Below are 17,559 nucleotides of genomic sequence, written 5' to 3'. Positions count from 1 at the left end.
TGTCGTTCGTTAGCACGCTTTTCTACAAGCCAGCCGTTTCAGTTGAAAACCATCATTTTTTTTTTCCCCACACGACTTGACAGCTGGCACGTATGTACACCAATGTTCAAGTGGTAACTTTCCTCGTTATCAAGTGGCATGGCCATTGCGCTGACATTTGACGCGGCAATCATTATCGATCACATCTTCGAGCGGCCCTTCACTGTCGTGCTGTAAATGCACCGTAGTTTGCTTGCAAAGGCAACCACCCAGACGAAACTATGAAAAGCCGCTTTAGCACCGTCGACATCCTCGCGATGGTTGCCGAGTTACAGAAGACCGTAGTCGGCATGCGAGTTGTGCAAGTATATGACGTCGACACGAAAACCTACCTCTTCAAGTTAAGCCGCCAAGAAGAGAAAGCCGTACTTCTGATTGAGTCTGGCGTGCGACTGCACACGACCGAGTTCGCTTGGCCCAAGAACCAGAGCCCGTCGGGGTTCGCCATGAAGCTGCGCAAGCATCTCAAGAATAAGCGCATTGAGCGCCTTGCGCAGTTGGGTGTCGATCGTGTCGTCGACCTGCAGTTCGGTACGGGCGAGGCTGCCTACCACGTCATCCTGGAGCTGTACGACCGGGGCAACGTAGTGCTCACAGACGGGGAATACCTCATCTTGAACATTCTACGACCTCGCGCTCTGGGCAAAGACGAGGACGTCAAGCTGGTGGTGCGCGAGAAGTACCCCGTGGAGGGGGCACTCGCCGAGGCGCCTTCACTCGATTCCGAGCAAGTGGCTACAATCTTGGCAGGGGCCGGCCCGGGCGATACGCTCCGCAAGCTCCTCACGCCTAGGTAGGAGCATGTCGCAGCGAAATCTGCCGCTTTCGCGTTGTAGCGACTGTGCGAGTCTGATACAGTGTTACCGACATGCCACACAAAATTCACAGTGAACCGCGTGTTTTTGTTACTCGGACGTCCACACACTTGTCAGAGTACTTAAACGGTGCAATGCGGTGTGTGTTGACATTCGACACTACTCATTAACTCAACATAATGTTAGGGCAGGTCATTGTCTTTTTTTTTTTTTATGGTATACTTTAACATCAGCCGTAGGCGGTGCGGGCTGGTCATTGTTATTTTTCTTTGTTTTTTGTTTTTTTTTTGTTCCCCACACTAATTTACGTCGTCTGGACTTGATATTGTATTTTAAGACATAACAAACAAGCCACCGTTATACGAATGTGCAGTTTCCAGCCCTAGATAGTTTTTAAATGACTCCAGAATCCTCTGTGCCTTTTATTCGCTTTAGACAATTGGCAGCCTGTGAAGCAGTGTGTTTGGTCATGTCAGACTTCCGATTAATTGTGGTTTCAACTATTTCCTTTTCATTGTTTGTGGCATGCTCTTAGCAAAGCCAGAACAAACCATTACCAACTACTGCAGGATTTAAGGCCTTATAAGTGCTAAACGTTGGTCCAGCTGGTGAAGCATTATAATGGAGAGTTCACCACAGGACATGACAGCAGGTGGCAACAGAAAGAAATCAGGGACGGCTTCTCTTGTTTTGTTGTCTCTGGCTGCATTGAATTGTATCAATTTTTCTGTTGTGTTTCTTCTGCCTTGCTTTTCAGTTCAGAAATCTGTATAGCTATATACTCGTCATTACAAAAAAAGCACAAACTGTGAGGCTTCATTCATTGGCACAACCTTCTCGGAGTGCGCCGAGAAGGAGCGCAGGTATAGGGAAGCCATTCTCCAGGTACCGTCTTTGCCAAAAGTAGTCAGGCTGCTCCGAAGGCTGGCGGAGCAAGCGCGCAGCCGTGTGGCGGCGTTGCGCTCGCTGTGGCTTATCGGGGCTCGTCAGCTGCGAGGGTACAACAGCTGATGTAACTTCGCACCCTCCCTCTCGTCCGTTGGATGATAAAAACTAGGCGCGTATGATGTGCCGGCGGCGGTTTCATGTGTGCGAAGCTTGGTTGTGCCCAGCGAAGGTGCTCAGTATAGCGACGGGACTATTCGCTCTTCTCGGCAACTTCACTGAAGCAGATTTAATGTCGCTTTTCTCGCGATATAATTATATGTGCTTATGTTCTGTAATCCGCTGCTGAAACGCACCAGCAGTATTGTGCTTTCCTGCGTGTTTGATGCGCTATGCATTAAAGAATGATAACGCACCTCGAAATTTCAATATGGTTCCTCCAAGGTGCCTTGTGCAGTGCTACATTACGGGTCGTAACTCCGGTAAAAAGATATGGGAAAGCTTGTGAACCCTTTCAAGCCACCTTATCTCCCTTTTATGCTTGCGAAATTGTGTTAGCCCCTTAGGAAGGCTGTTTAAAATTAAGTGCAATGATTGATTCTAACAAATTTTTGCATTTGCTTGTAGGTACTTTTTGGTTTAAGTAAGGAACTGAAATGAAACCTTCCTCGCGCTTAGCCATTATGTGCACACTATTGCTTTCTCGTTCGCGGAACCGTTATTTCAGGGCGACATTGTCTGGCAAACCTAGCACATATTCGCCCTAGAAACAACAAGAGCTCACCATGTCTACTATCTCCTCATAAATGCTGCGCTGCGTAGTTGTACACGGACAAAGAGACTGGACAAACGCTGAGGTTAAGCGCAATTTGTCCAGTCCCTTTGTCTGTGTACAACTAAGCAGCGCAGCATTTATGAGAGGATGTTCCAACTACCCCAGTCCCAAGCACTTCTTAATTTTTTGTCTACTATCACCTGCTTTTCTGTTTTGCGCAGTTATCGAGAAGAGGGAATAGCCCCATCGCTATACTGAGCGCACTCGCTGGCCACAACCAGGCTTCGCACGCTTGAAACCGCAGCCCACACATCATACGTGCCTAGTTTTTATCATCCAACGGGCGAGAGTGAGGATGCAAAGTTACGTCAGCTGTTGTACCCTCGGAGCTGACGAGCACCGATAAGCCACAGCGAGCGCGACGCCGCCACACGGCTGCGTGCTTACTCCGCCAGCCTTCGGAGCAGCCTGGTTACTTTTGGCAAAGACGGTACCTACCTCTGCTTTCGCCTGCTATTAATATCTGGCACATGCTATAAACCTGCGAGCATTGTTATTCAACAAACAAAAATCATAACAGAGACATAACCTGCAAAACAAACACAGTTTTGAAAAATACCGCAAGTTCCACTCTGCCTCGAATATCCTTTAATAGTCGTAGGCAAGCAGCAGGCAACGAGGGTGAGACGGGGGATATATTTGGTGTGGTCAAGGATCTCCTTTAGCATCACTAGAGCATTCCAGATTTCAGAGACCGACACATTTCTCTCCTTTCCCTCTAGGACTCTATATGGGCCAGCCCTTCTCGATCATGTGCTGCTGGGTCGTGGCCTCTCAGCAGGAGCCAAGATCAGCAGTTTTCCAGCTGAAGGACTTGCTGAAAAAATCTATGATTGCTTGCATGATGCCGATGCAATCATGGCCCGGGCACGATCTGAACCATGTCATGGCTACATCGTCCAGCGGATTGAGAAACGCATCCAGCCAGCCGAAGACGGTAGCACCGAGATCATCTCCTACCAGGAGTTCCACCCGTTCCTTTGGTGGCAACATGATGCATCTTTGGGTGCTACTGGCAACACTTCTACAATTGAACTGCCTTCTTTCAGTGCCGCCGTGGACCAGTTCTTCTCAAGCGTTGAGATGCAGAAGATCAGCCTGCGTGCCCATCAGCGTGAGAAAGAAGCTCTTAAGAAACTAGAGAACATCCGCATGGACCATGAGAAGAGAATCCAGGCTCTGGAAGAAGTACAGCAGGCAGACATTCGGAAAGCCGAGCTTATTGAGATGAATCTGGACCTGGTGGAACGGGCGTTGTGTGTCGTTCGCAGTGCCATTGCAAACCAGATTGGCTGGACAGAGATTACAGAACTGCTCAAAGAAGCCCAGGAGCAGGGTGATCCCATGGCATGCTCAATCCGGAAGCTCAAACTTGAGACTAACCACTTCGAAATGCTCTTGAAGGATCCGTATGATGATGGTGAGGAAGCCCTCGTTGACATTGACATCGACCTGTCTGCATACGCCAATGCACGAAAATATTATGATCAGAAAAAGCATGCTGCCGGCAAGCAGCAGAAAACTATTGAATCATCCGCAAAGGCATACAAGTCAGCCGAGAAAAAGACGCGCGAGGCACTGAAGCAGGTTGCTTTGACCACTAATATTGCCAAAGCGCGCAAAGCTTTTTGGTTTGAAAAATTCTTCTGGTTCATCAGTTCAGAGGACTACCTTGTTGTGGGAGGTCGGGATGCACAGCAGAACGAGGCCATTGTCAAGAAGTACCTGCGGCCGGGCGACGTTTATGTACATGCAGACTTACATGGTGCAAGTAGCATTGTGATAAAAAACCCAACAGGGACGCCTGTGCCTCCAAAGACTCTTAATGAAGCGGGAACAATGGCGATATGCTACAGTGCAGCCTGGGATGCTAAGGTGGTGACCAGTGCTTGGTGGGTGCACCACCACCAGGTCTCCAAGACGGCACCAACCGGGCAGTACTTGACTCCAGGAGCATTCATGATTCGTGGCAAGAAGAACTATTTGCCTCCATCTTATCTCATCATGGGATTTGGCTTCCTCTACAAGCTGGATGATGAAAGCATTGAGAGGCATCGAGGAGAGCGCAGGATCCGTGTCGCAGAAGACGAGGCAGAAGCCAGTGCAGAGCAACCAGAGGAGGGGCCAGAGCTGGAGTTGTCTGATGCCTCAGATTCTGAAAAGGGGAGTGTTAAGGGTGACGGTGACGTCGAAAGCATCAAGGAGGAGGCAGAACTCTTCCCAGACACAGTGGTCAAGCTGCCACATGAGCTCGATGCCCCCACAACTGAGCAAGATGACCTGGATGTGGCTGAGGAGATTGTCTATTCACAGCCGACCAAGGGATTGCAGATAAACCACAAGCCAGCCTCCAAGCCGAAAAAACAAGCACCTCCTGAGGAGCCACCAACTGCTGCAAATACAGAAAAGGCTGTCGCCAAACCCAAGAGAGGAATGCATGGCAAGCTGAAGAAAATTAAGGAGAAGTACAAGGACCAAGATGAAGAAGAACGTCGCATTCGTATGGAGATCCTGGCTTCCGCTGGTGCTCCCAAAGAAACAAAAAGCCGTAAGCAAAAGAAAGGCAACAGGAAAGAAGGTGGGCAGGCAGCTGCTGGTAAGGCAAAACAGCCACCACCAAAGCCACAAGCTATGGCTCCGACAAATGCGCATAAAAGTGTTGAACAACCAGCCCTCATTTTGGAAACAGATGGCCCAGACCGGGAAAGTTCAGACCAGGTGGTCAAACAGGAAGGTGTAGAGCAAACAGTGGAAGCTGGTGTACGGTTGCCTGGCTACAAGGCAACAGTGCCACTAGAAGAGGAGGACCCACTGGCTGATGCAGAAGACGATGAAGATGAGGCCAGCATTGTCGACGAGCAACAAAAGCTTCTGGCTTCGCTGACGGGTTGTCCATTAGCAGAAGACATTCTCTTGTTTGCCGTTCCCATCTGCGCTCCATATGGAGCCATCCAAAACTACAAACACAAGGTGAAGGTTACGCCTGGCACAGGGCGGAGAGGCAGAGCGGCCAAGGCGGCCCTCTCTGTTTTTATGCAAGACAAGAACACCAGTCCTCGAGAACGAGACCTTCTGCGAGCCTGCAAAGACCAAGACAACTCACGCAACTTCCCTGGCAAGGTTAAGCTGTCGGCACCACATCTGCAGAAACGGAAATAATGATGCTTTGTGATGCTTTCTGCATTGAATGAACAATTGGGTTTGAGTGGTTATTGTAAAGGACATGACAGTGGAACATTTGCTGGGCTTTTGAATCTTGCTGCTTTGGATGACCTGTGTTATCGAATGAAGTGCACATGAAGCAGAGCAGTGGTGGTCGATTTAGAATAAACGATGTTATGTTAAAGGAACTCACAGCTAACACTGTGCTTCATTCACTGAATTCATTCACACATTCAATGAGGGCATCCTGAAGCCATCGAAAAGAGGCCTATTGATCGTCTAACAAATATCAGATTGTTGACAAAAATTAAGTTTTTGCCACCAGCACCAGAGCATACTTAAGCTATGGCCACGGTCCCAGCACTTGCTGAAAACTAGACATTCCCAAGTTCATCCAGTTTGTATTAATTGCTGTGGATGTTATGGCTTGGCTATCATAATATGTCACGTGGTAATTCTTTCACGGCGTGGCAATATGATTTCGGAACTTAAAGCTTAGGTTAACAATTTAATATTTATCTAGATATAGTAAGGTGAGTTTTCTCGTTCCTGTCTGCCCCGCCGGGGTGGTGCAGTGGTAAGACGCCCGACTACTGTCCGGAATACCCGGACTCGAACCCGAATTCGGCGGCTGCGTTTCGATGGAGGCGAAACGAAGAGGCGTCCGTGTGCTGTGCAGCGCATGTTAAAGATCCCCAGGTGGTCGAAATTTCCCGAGTCTTCCACTACGGCGTTCCTCATAGCGCTTTGCGACGTTAAAACCCCACAAACCAAACCAAACCAAACCTTCCTGTCTCTACTCACTTATTATTGAAGCATCATGGACAGACATGGCCTAAAAGCATGTAGCTGGAGTTGGAATAAGCTTACCACATCTCGATTAAGGCAGACCATGAGGCAGACAATGTTGACCCCACGGTGGGCGGCAGTGTTTTCACCGCCCACTAGCACCCACTTCCTGTCCAAGCAAGTCATATATGCCGCTTCAGCTTCAGATGCTGCAATGCGCGTCGCGATGTGTGTGTGTGTGTGTGTGTGTGTGTGTGTGTGTGTGTGTGTGTGTGTGTGTGTGTGTGTGTGTGTGTGTGTGTGTTTTCTTTTTTAATATAATTTATTTCGTAATGACGTCATGCAGTCATGCCTACTCATTTTTCTCTCTCGCGTGTGCTCCCTCCGCTCTTCGAGTACGCTGAACCGCTGCGTTTTGTGGATGCTTCACCACACGGGGAGCTGTTTGTAACGATCGAGGCACCACTATCCGCGTCGCATTGCGAAAAGGGATGCGTTGGTACCGTTGTAACCTGTGTTTTTTGGAGCGACATTTCCGACAGTGTGCGCAAAACAAAGAAAAAAATATATATGTTTGCTGCTGCGCATAGCTTTCATATCAAATGCACAATTAAATATTATATATTGCTGTGATGCAGTTTTCGCCAGGGCTATTCGATAATTCGAAATTTTTTCCTAAGGGCCGCATTAGTGAGATTTTAATGTATTCGGAAAGAAAAGCGCTGTGCAGCCGTCTGCATATTTTTTTTTTTTTTTTTTTTTTTCGCTGAAGAGAATTTTTAAGAGAGAACCTTGTATGCTTGTATTTAGGCAGTTTTAAGTTCAGTGCACTTATTAGTTTTGAAAATGAGGAATGTGATCAGCAGTTTAATGTGCTTGCGTGTTTCCATGCATGCTCATGTCCTGTCACGGCCAGATCGAGAAGCGCGCTCTCCCTCGAGACCGGCCGTGGCCCTGTATCCCCTTCAGTCTCGCCCCCATCTCCCTTACACACACACCAAAAGAAGGTCGTTTTGCATTTTGCACTGTAACCACTGGAACCTAATATTTATTTCCCATTTTAAACTGGTCAGTCAGTGAGATGACTTTCATGACAGTCCCACGGTACGTCGCGCTCATTCCTTCGGTATCGCCAGGCAAGCGCTACTAGCCACCATAGCGCTATGTTGAAGCAGTTAATAGTTGTGTTGCGTAGTTAACTTGACGTACCCTAGAGTTTGTACCATGCAGCGCATGATAGCATGCATCATGTTTATTATGGGGCGTATGTAAAGGCATATATATGTGATAGCAAATGCACGGTATCGATAGGCTTATTGCCTCATGTCGGACATGCTATAAAATCGGTACAGTGTGTTCTAAATTACGTGTTCTTTCAGTATGTAGGAGCTGTGCACGATTTCTAACTATTCATGAAGAGAAAAGTGAACAAAAGCATATGGCTCATAGGCTTCAAGTAGGCTTTTATCTGACTATAGTAGCTGTCGCCCCTGTGGCCTAATGGATAAGGCATCGGTCTCCTAAACCGGGGATTGCGGGTTCGAGTCCCGCCAGGGGTATGTTGTTTTTTTCCTTTCTTTTAATTTTTTTTTTGTTTTATTATTCCAATGCTGCTTTCTTCACAACGGCAGTCGGCTCGCGAAACTGGCTCAGCGCATGGGAACCGGTCCAGAAATAAAGGAGGCCGGGAAAGGTGCCAGCGCGTCGACGCTCGCAACGCCAGCTCGTGTGGTGCTGCCGCCGAGACCGCGAAACGGCTGAACCGTGAACGTCTACGATTTGAATCAAAGCGACAGGAGTTGGTTGGTGTGGGGTGGCGCATGGGCGTAGGCAACTTAGTTGTTGCTATCGTTAATTTCCCGCAGCACGGCGACAATCACGTGACACAAAAGTGACGTGAGGCTATACGTCACTTTTGCGTGTCCTGTGGACGTGTTTTTTTTTTTTTTTTTTTTTCTTCTTCTTATTGTACTGGGCCAGTGAGAAAACCGCTTGGCCGTCGGAGCGCGGCTTCGAGCTGGCGGAGGGAGAGCATCTAGCTGTCCGCACTTACCAGCACGCACGCTTTCTTCTGTATTTTTCTTCTGTAAAGCGCTCGCGGCAGTTAGTTTTGTCCACGCCATGGCTCCTCCTCTAACCCAGTCTTCTCCCCTCCCACATGGCTCCAAGCAGAATTTTCCTCCCCCGGGAGAGTGAGTGCAGATTTTGTGCGTTCGCAGTCTTTTGCTGTCGTTCTCTTTCTTCCGGTGGGGTTAGAGCTGGTATTCCAAGCGACGCAGGGACTTCCGAGTCGCGAGTCTGCTTCTTCGCAGCGCGCTGCAGGGATTGTGAGTTTGCTTCCTCACTACAATGAAAACGTCCAAGAGTATACTGACCTTATGCGGGGCCTCAAATATATCGAGTACCTGCGCATGAGTTATTTGCACACACGCGCGACCATACATATGCAGTTCTTTAGCGGCAAAAAGCAAATAACTTTACAGCATCTTGCGCTTAAACGTTGATGTTTGGAATTAAGCTGTGAAATTATACAAGATGTTACTTAGTTTACGATACGTCACTATATATATAGATATAGTTGTATGTACATAATTGAGGCGTAACTTAAGGAGCAAAAGCGGCTGATTGAGCCAAGTAAACGACGCAGCAAATCTTCAGCACTCCCTCCGCTGCCTCTCAAGCCAAACCAGCCCATACATCACAGCTAAGGAAAAAGAAGAAAGGAAGCAAGCGTGCGTACTGCTTTACCGAGGGCAGCTCCAAGCCGTCACTCGTTTGAAACCACGCTGTCTACGTTGGCTAGCCTGCCCGCAAAGCCCCTTTATTGAGGGGCTTTCCTTTCAATCTAAATACAGAAGAAAGCGTGTGTGCTGTTAAGTGCGGAAGGCGGGAGCGGCTAAAACTCGCCATGAATAATGCCAGTGTTGCCTGAATTTTTGCTGGACAGCCGCCCTGAATCCCTAGCAATCCCTAGGTCGGATTGTCCATCGCCGACGACGGCGTCGTCCAGAGCTTGGTTATAGGGGCTAGAAGGTTTTCCGTCTTCTTCTAGCCTCTATAGCTTGGTCCAGAGCTCGTCAGTCCAAAAGCTCTGGACGCCGTCGGCGACAACGAGGAAAGAGCCAAAAAGCCCGCCAGCCCGCCACGAATCTGGGGACAAATTCAGATAAAAACATGGCGTTCAATGCGTTTGGGGAAATCTAGGGACAAGATTGTAGCCAAAAAAACCCTATTCATGGCGGGTTTTAGCAGTTTTAGTCTCGCCCGCGGACGGCTAGATGCTCTCCCTCCGCCAGCTCGAAACCGCGCTCCGACGGCGAAGCGCTTTTCTCACTGCCCCAGTAGAATAAAAAACAAAAAACAATAAAAAAATCGTCGACAGGACACGCAGAAGTGACGTAGTAGCCCCACGTCACTTTTGTGTCAGTGATTGCGCGTTCCCGGTGTGCATACCCTCCCTCAATGGCATCGATCGCTGCATTATAATGCCTAGAAGTATATTCTAGGCACTACAGTTGCATGGAAGAAGAAAAAAACTAGGAGGGAGCGCTGCGGTGGAAAAGTGAAGCCTAGTCGTAAAAAATATAATGAAAAGAATCATGGAAAATTAGCCGTCACGTGATACGGCAAGCGGTAGCCGATAACTGGTTGCGGTTGCGCGCGCTTGCGATCGGTTGCGGTTTCGCGCGCTTCGCTCTGAAGGAATGCCTTCGCGTGGCCTTCGCTACGCGGCGCCTGAAACCTGAGGCCCGCGCTAATGGATGGAACTTTGGACTTTTAGACGGGCTGATCCCGTGAGGGCTGCCGCCGCCGCGCAGTGCACAGTCCCATGTATTTCGCAAAGTAAAACTGGGTCCCCTCAGCTGCGTCATATGAAATGCTTGCGGGGCCTGGCGCACAAAGACGAAGCACGCGAGAACAAGAAGGAGGAGGGGATAAAGCGCTGATCATCGCTTCGTCCTGTCGTCCGTTGTGTTCTTGTGCTCTGTCTTTGTGCGCTGATTCCCGCGAATTAGCCCAACAAAAAGTACTGCCATATGAAATGCTGCGTGCCGAGATGCAATAACTGCACGGATATACCTCGGGCTGTCGCTCCAATGGTGAGTATCCTGTTATGCGCACCCCTCGAGAAACGAAACGTTTGTTTGTCAGGGCACGTGCATGTATTGTTCGAGACGAAAATCGTTTGATTCATTTAGGAAATGCAGACCTCAAATACACATTGTTACGCTGAAGCCGGTTCCCCAGGCATAATGTTATGTCGAATTCGTAGTCTCCCTGACGAAACCAAAGATGAAAAGGCCGCCTGCAGTTCTCAGTAGTGTGCCTATAAACACGGAGTACAATTCAACGATTGTAATCAAAGTAACTTATGTGTTACGACGAGACGCACAACTTTCGGCAGACCACTCCGGTAGGCTTTCCGCGGGGACATCCAAAGTCACTAAACAATACCATGTACCCTGCTGCTTTTGAGTCTGGCAACTATGTTGGCTAAATTCTCAAGAATCATTGCGCGCAAGAGAGAGAAGGGAGCGGCGTCAGAGGAGATTGGCTTGCGGAGGTTGCGCGCGCTCCCTCCTAGTTTTTTTCTTCCTCCATGGATCGCTGCATGCTGTGCCAGCCGGAAGTCGAGATTTAACTTGCACTGACGTCGCACAGCACACGGACACAGATAGAACAGGACAAACGCATGTTTTAGTACATTTTGCCATTGCGTCTGCCGACGATACAAATAAATACAAATAATTTTATTAGCATCAACACAGATTAAACAGATACTCGTGATGCTAAAGGGTGTTAGCAAAAAGCGTGCAATGGCTTGACGAAGACAAAGACTAGCACAAACATGCAAAAAGCAAGGAAAAGACATTATAAGCATGGCGACTGCTTTATATATGCTCCCTTCAAAGCACCTTTCTCAAATGCTCCCTTACTTCGCTCGTTGGCCTCATGGCATGTTTCATTGCAAAACTTCCCTTGCCTCAGTGGGTGCCAAAAGAGATATTCGAAAAGTGACCTTCTCAGTTCTGAACCAAAATTTACTTTGATGTGAAGACCATTAAATATCTAGAAGCCAGCAACGTGGTGTGCTTCTGTTCGTGTTTTCCCATTCGTCGAATGCATGCGGAGCGTCAGTATTGCCTGCTGCCCTTTAAAATCTCCACTTGTGTCGTGGACGTGCTTTCCGGGATAGATATACATTTAGATGATAGGACTAATATTGGGTGGTACAGAGCTGGACGTGTTAACAATATTTTGGGGACATATATACTGTTGTATCGATTAGCTGGACGTGTTAACGGAGGAATTAAGAGCTTGTCTAGCATGTACACCAACATTTGGCGGCCCTAGTTGGTACGGGTATGGGGAATCTTCCAAGCTTGATTGCTTCGTGTGCCATAGGTTTTTTCAACTGGATTCAGGGTCGTAAGTGTTTCAAAAAAAGGGTCACTGTTTTTTAGTAGCATAGAGATTTGAGCTAGTTGGTTCATCTTCGATATTTTACTGGCGCAGCGACAGGGGACGAGGAACAAGAAGAGACGACAAGACAAGCGCTCGGTGTCTTGTCTTGTCTCTTCTTGTCCCTCGTCCCCTGTCGCCGCGCCGGTAAAATATCGAAGGGTCACTGTTTATGCGGTAAGCATGATAACGTTTTAGCTGAACTGTGTTGAACAGGTTCGGTAATGGTTTTAATCTAAGGTCATCAAATATAGGTTCTGTGTGTGCGTCATTGGGTTCATTAGAAATGATTCTTACAGCTTTTTTCTGCCATCGATATGTTTTCGAGAGGTTTGTGTAAGTCCTTGTTCCCCATATCAAATAACCACATGTTAACGTGGGCGTGAAAATGGAGTTGTATAAGATTAATCTAATGTGCTTTGGCAGATAGCAATGAAAGCGTGCAACAATACCTACTGGATGGATGGATGGATGGATGGATGGATGGATGGATGGATGGACGGACGGACGGACGGACGGACGGACGGACGGACGGACGGACGGACGGACGGACGGACGGACGGACGGACGGACGGACGTGTGGGTAGGTGGATGGGTGGGTGGGTGCCATATAGGAGCGTCCCCTTTGAAACAGGGTGGTAGCAGTAGCTATCATGGTCATTTTTCTCCCTATACCTTAATTATTGTTTTAGATTGGTTAACTATACGATTATTCTATTTAATAAATTCCTGTTTCTACATTACTGACATGACGTCACTTCTCTGCTTTTAAGCCACCTATCTTCCAGTCGTTTTTTTGCTAGCTTTCACCGCTGATTTATTCACCCAGCCACTGGCATCTGAAACCCCAGAGCTTCAGAAACAGTGACTGCGCCTGCATCAACTTCCGGATGGATACCATTACATTCGAGTATAATATGGTCAATTGTTTCACTGGAGTTACCACATACAGCACATGCGTCCTCTTCATTGTCTGATCTGCATTTTCCACTTTCGGTATAATTAGACACTCTGTTTCTTTTCCATCGAATTTATCCAATTTTTACCTTCTGTGTTTTTCACCTGTTGCTTAATGCTCTTTATTTCTCCGTCCTTGTGACTAGCATACTTACTAGTTAGTTTCCTAGTTCTTTTCCTCCATTGTGAGTCAACGCTTTTTAGGTACAGGTATTTAAATACTTTAGCTGCCCATCTGTTACTGTCCATTTTCCTCAGGCGTTCCTCATATATTTTACTCTGAGCTTCCCGTACTTCGAAAGATGCCCGGCCCATATCTCCCTGTACCGCCTCATTTGTGGTTTTGTCGTGGGCACCTAGTGCTAATCGTCCAACGGCTCTCTGATTTATTTCTAATGCCGACTTTACCTCTGATCTTAGGCACAAAACCGCATTTCCAAAAGTAAGTCCGGGCACCATAATTTCTTTCCAAATACCCCTCAAAACCTCATACCTATTGTATCCCCACAATGCCTTATGCTTCATTATCCCGGCGTTCCTTCGCCCTTTGGCCGCCCTTTGGCCTTAAGTGATTGCTCATGCTTTCCAATGTATGCCAATCCTTCGTTTACCCATACCCCCAGATATTTATATTCTGTTACTCTAGGTATTTCATGGCCTTGTATTTTAAGACCCTGATCAGTTGAGCCGTTGAAAATAATCAGACCCGAATTTACTGCGCTGAAACTGAAGCCTAGAGCGTCCCCTTCGTCTCCGCAATACTTAACTAGAGTTTGCAATTCTTCCAGACTCTCAGCTAGCAGCACAATATCGTCTGCATACATCAAACCGGGGAGGCGCTGCTCTACCGCCTTTCCACCTAATCTATATGACAGGTTAAAACCTAGGTTACTGTCTTGTATCCTCCGTTCCAGGTTTATCATATAAAGCTTGAACAACGCCGGGGATAGAGGACAGCCTTGTCTTAATCCTTTGCATACTTTGACATCCTCCGTACTTCTTATCCCTTCCCACGTAATTTCTACTTTGTTATCCCGGTATATTTCCTGTAGGAACTCTATTATCTCATAACCGATACCTTCGTCTTTTAATATGTTCCACAGGAGTTCCCTGCTTACGTTGTCGTACGCCCCGTTTATGTCCAGGAAGGCCAAATACAAAGGTCTATTTTCCACTTTAGATATTTCGATGCAGAGGGTAAGCACGAACAGGCTATCATCTAAGCGCCTGCCATTTCTAAAGCCGTTCTGAAGTTCTCCGAGTATCTAGTTACTTTCTACCCATGCTTGCACCTTTAATTTCACCGCCTGCATGGCTAACCTGTACATAACAGATGTTATGGTAATCGGCCTGTAGGATTTTATGTGCATCCTGTCTCCTTTCCCTTTATAAATCAAATTCATTTTACTCTGACGCCAGCTGTCCGGAATTTGCTTATTCGTTATGACTATTCTCAGAGCTTTTAACAACGTTTCCTTACTTTTTGGACCGAGTTCATTAATCAGCTTGATCGGAATTCCATCTATTCCTGTAGATGTCTTTTTAGGAATATTTTTTCTGCCTTTTTCCAGTTTAGATTGGTCAGTTCTAAGCCGCTTTGTATTCTGCTACCTTGTGTTGCTTCCTGATTTGCGGAGATTACCCTATCGTCGCTCTTAAATGACTCGGCTATAACTGATGTAATGTAGTTCACTGCGTTATCTCCCTTTAAACAATTTCCCTCGTTATCTTGAATCCGATCCTGCTTTCTTTGATTCTTCTTCCCTAGCCAGCTTATATGGTTCCAGAATTTTCTTGCTCCGCCTCTAGAGGCATCGTTTATGCAAGCCATCCAGCGATCGGTGGACTGCCTTATTTTACTTTGGACAAGGGCCTGCACCTGAAGTTTCTTTTGTCGATATGATTACCATTTTTGGTCGATTTCCTCCCGAGATACCTGTGCTTTCTTTGCCATTCGGTGTTCCCTTGAAGCAGCCCGTCGTTGTTCAATAGCTTCCCTGATTTCCTTATTCCACCAGCTCCGTGGCTTCCTCTTTCCATTCCAGCGGTTTGCTACTTTAACCTCCTGAATTTTCCTCCTTATGAGTAGTTCTACCTGTTCATAATCCTAGTCTTCCATGGGGCTTTTCTCTATTGCTTCCTCTATGTCTGCTGCTATCTGCGCTATTTGATCGTCGTTTAATTTTGCGTTTACGTTTTGTTTAAGTTCCATTTCTCTTTTCATCATTTATGATCACTTCCCAGACTACACTCCCCTTCTTCGTCTATTTTCATTTTTGTGACCTTGCTATAAATTCCCTGCGACATCAGACAGTAGTCAATGGTCGTCTGCCTGTTGCGGAATTCCCACGTGATTTGCCTTCGCATTTTGTTTCTCTATTTACTATAACTAGATTATGTTGGATGCAGAAATCTAGCATTAGCTTCCCGTTATAATCCGTGTATCCATCCAGATCGTCGATGTGGCCGTTCATGTCCCCCAGTAGAATAATATTGGCCCCGTCTCCAAACTGGCTTATATCGTCACTGAGACATTCAACAAGATCCCTGTTTTCTTGCCTGCATTGATGTCCTGTTCCTAAATAAACTACCCCTAGCCATGTCTTTATGCCGGCAATTGTTCCTGAAACCCAGATATGTTCTTTAGAAGATGATTTAATTCTTTTCCACTTTGTTCCCTGATGTATCGACATACCTGCCTCTGCACCCTTTTTTTCTGTTCTCGTTCTGTTGCACCCTTCCCAGACGTAGCCTTCTATAAACGGCGGCCTGAAACGAGTCTCGCATAGAGCGTACACACCTATTTTGTCATCCTTCAAATGCTGTTCTATCTCTAGCCATTTCGCTCTTTTTCTACCCCCTTGTATGTTTATGTAGCTGATCCTAGTATTAAATTTCTTTTTTGTACTTTTCTTTCTCGACCTACTCCTTGCCATTTTTTGGGCACAGCCTCCGTTATTACACTTTCTTCTGCTTCACTTCTTATTACCTCTGTGCACGGAGTCCTCGCGGACCCTCTAAAAATGCTACAGCCCTGCCTGCCAGGCGCCAGCTGATCTCTGGTCCCACCCTTCTGTTGAAATGAATGCCATCTCGCTGAAAAGCCCTAGTAAACCTGCTGTATGCACCTCCCTGTTTACCTCAACCACTTCAAAACGCTTCTCCTGGCTTAAGTTTCTTATGTCCTGGTTAACTGTCACCACGTCCTTTTCCAGCTTTCCGTTCAATCCTAGCACCTCCGGTGCTGTGCATACAACTATCTGCGCTTGCTGTGTTATCTCTCTGATATCATCAACTCCCTTAGTTAAACTTTCCACTACTCCTGCTGCGTCACCACTTAGGACATCGTTTAGCCCCGCGGCTACTATCACCATACTGCGCTCTGCGGGTTTTTTTCAACAGCCTATTTTTACTCTCTTTCAGCACTGCTCTCATTGTCCACCCTGGGAAGGATACAACTAACAGTCGCTTATCACCCTTTACACGTTCCGAGATGTCTTGCTTGCACCTGCTCATGTTAGAATCTCTGGCGATAAGCACTTGAGCATTCTCTCTCCCTTTCCCAACTGTTGGCTCCTGCTTTCGGCTATCTGTGTCCTTTTCTCTGGGATTTTCATTCTTCCTTTCTTCTTCCTATTTTCCCGACTTCTTCCTAGGTGCTTCTAAATAACTCTGTCGGTTCGGATCCGCCTGACCCACTTTGCTTATGCCTTCTATGCCAGTGCTGGTCCCAGCCACGTGGCCCGCACTGAAATGTTCGCCTTCGTTGGTTCCAAGGATTAAGTCGGCCATTTTTTTTCCATTTGAGGAAGCTGTCATAGCAGTTTCTGGTTTTCTGCCCTTCACAAACATACTTCATTTTCTAAATCATCCACTCGAGACACTAAACTGCCCTTTTCTCGATCAAATCTATCTAGGCGAGCACTCAGCACGCAACACCGGCACTAAAAGTCACTGCCTTACGCTTCATCTACAGAGTCAAAACGCGTTTCCTTGAGATTAACCTGCGCCTCACACTGAGTACACTTTCATAGTCATCATCATCGTCATCAGCCTGATTATACCCACTGCAGGGCGAAGGCCTCTCCCATATTTCTCCACTTAACCCGGTTCTGTGCTAGCTGCATCCACTTGACCCCTGCGAACTTCTTAATCTCATCCGCCCACATAACTTTCTGCCGCCCCCTGCTACGCTTTCCTTCCCTTGGAATCCAGTTTGTTACCCTCAGCGACCATCGGTTATCCTCTCTTCGCACTACATGTCCTGCCCATGTCCATTTCTTCTTCTTAATTTCCACTAGAATGTCGGTAACTTGAGTTATTTCTCTGACCCACTCTGCACGCTTTCTATCTCTTAATGTTACCCCTACCATTTTTCGTTCCATAGCCCTCTGGGTTGTCGTCAACTTAAGTAGAACTCTCTTGGTTAGCCTCCACGTTTCAGCCCCATAGGTGAGTACAGGCAAGATGCAACTGTTGTATACTTTCCTCTTGAGCGATACCGGTAAGCTACTAGTCATAATCTGCGAGTGCTTGCCAAATGCGCTCCATCCCAATCTTATTCTTCTTGTTATTTCCTTTTCATGGTCCGGATCTGCGGTTGCTACCTGTCCT

The 17,559-nt window shown here is 47.2% G+C and overlaps 1 protein-coding gene and 1 non-coding gene across 2 annotated transcripts; both read left to right on the top strand.

The window, feature by feature from the left end:
* The first annotated feature begins 6 nt into the window (after positions 1 to 6).
* Positions 7 to 5,952, top strand: Clbn (Nuclear export mediator factor NEMF homolog Clbn). The gene is made up of 2 exons (XM_084605066.1): positions 7 to 832; positions 3,297 to 5,952. Exons 1-2 carry the CDS (start codon positions 261 to 263, stop codon positions 5,731 to 5,733), a joined length of 3,009 nt encoding a protein of 1,002 aa, XP_084461192.1. The 5' UTR covers positions 7 to 260; the 3' UTR covers positions 5,734 to 5,952.
* Positions 5,953 to 8,011: 2,059 nt separating this feature from the next.
* TRNAR-CCU (transfer RNA arginine (anticodon CCU)) lies at positions 8,012 to 8,084 on the top strand. The gene has a single exon. It is a non-coding gene; the product is annotated as a tRNA-Arg (tRNA).
* The last annotated feature ends 9,475 nt before the right edge of the window (positions 8,085 to 17,559 follow it).

Source organism: Amblyomma maculatum, chromosome 1 (assembly GCF_055883805.1).
Source record: "Amblyomma maculatum isolate TAMU_Amacu chromosome 1, ASM5588380v1, whole genome shotgun sequence".
NCBI lineage: Eukaryota > Metazoa > Arthropoda > Arachnida > Ixodida > Ixodidae > Amblyomma > Amblyomma maculatum.
The sequence above is the reverse complement of the archived record's forward strand: the minus strand, read 5'-3'. Positions and strand labels throughout refer to the sequence as shown.